The sequence below is a fragment of the Octopus bimaculoides genome, chromosome 22 (genome assembly GCF_001194135.2).
Source record: "Octopus bimaculoides isolate UCB-OBI-ISO-001 chromosome 22, ASM119413v2, whole genome shotgun sequence".
Lineage (NCBI taxonomy): Eukaryota > Metazoa > Mollusca > Cephalopoda > Octopoda > Octopodidae > Octopus > Octopus bimaculoides.
This window is the reverse complement of record NC_069002.1, coordinates 8,937,785-8,938,200: the sequence shown is the minus strand read 5'-3', so window position 1 is coordinate 8,938,200 and position 416 is coordinate 8,937,785. Positions and strand designations below refer to the sequence as shown.

At 36.1% G+C, this 416-nt stretch overlaps 1 protein-coding gene across 1 annotated transcript in view; it reads right to left on the bottom strand.

Annotated features, from left to right (window-relative positions):
- Positions 1 to 12: 12 nt before the first annotated feature.
- The window catches only part of LOC106876339 (major facilitator superfamily domain-containing protein 6), a 10,026-nt gene continuing 9,622 nt past the window's right edge, over positions 13 to 416 (bottom strand). The window contains exon 4 of the mRNA XM_014924841.2: positions 13 to 363. Within this exon, the coding sequence (XP_014780327.1) occupies positions 245 to 363 (119 nt within the window). The 3' untranslated portion in view covers positions 13 to 244. The remainder of the gene's footprint in view (positions 364 to 416) is intronic.

The following is a 416-nucleotide window of genomic DNA, read 5'->3' as shown; positions in this document are numbered from 1 at the left end:
TATATATATATATATATATATATTGGCGTTAGGAAGGGCATCCAGCTGTAGAAACTCTGCCAAATCAGACTGGAGCCTGGTGTTGCCATCCGGTTTCACCAGTCCTCAGTCAAATCGTCCAACCCATGCTAGCATGGAAAGCGGACGTTAAACGATGATGATGATGATGATGATATATATATATATACATGGTTGCACAATTTCCTGTGGTCCTCATTAAATGATAAGAGGGTGGGGAGAACCATTACAATTCATCTCTTGTCCATGTCAGCTTTCCGCCTTTAATCTTAGTTTCTGGTGACTGATGTTCTTCGGTTAATAATCTCTCTATTGTTGACTCATTTGCCGTTCCATCTTCCAAATCTAAATTAAAATCATTAAAAGTAATATATATTAAAAAGAAAAAAAAAAAAAAA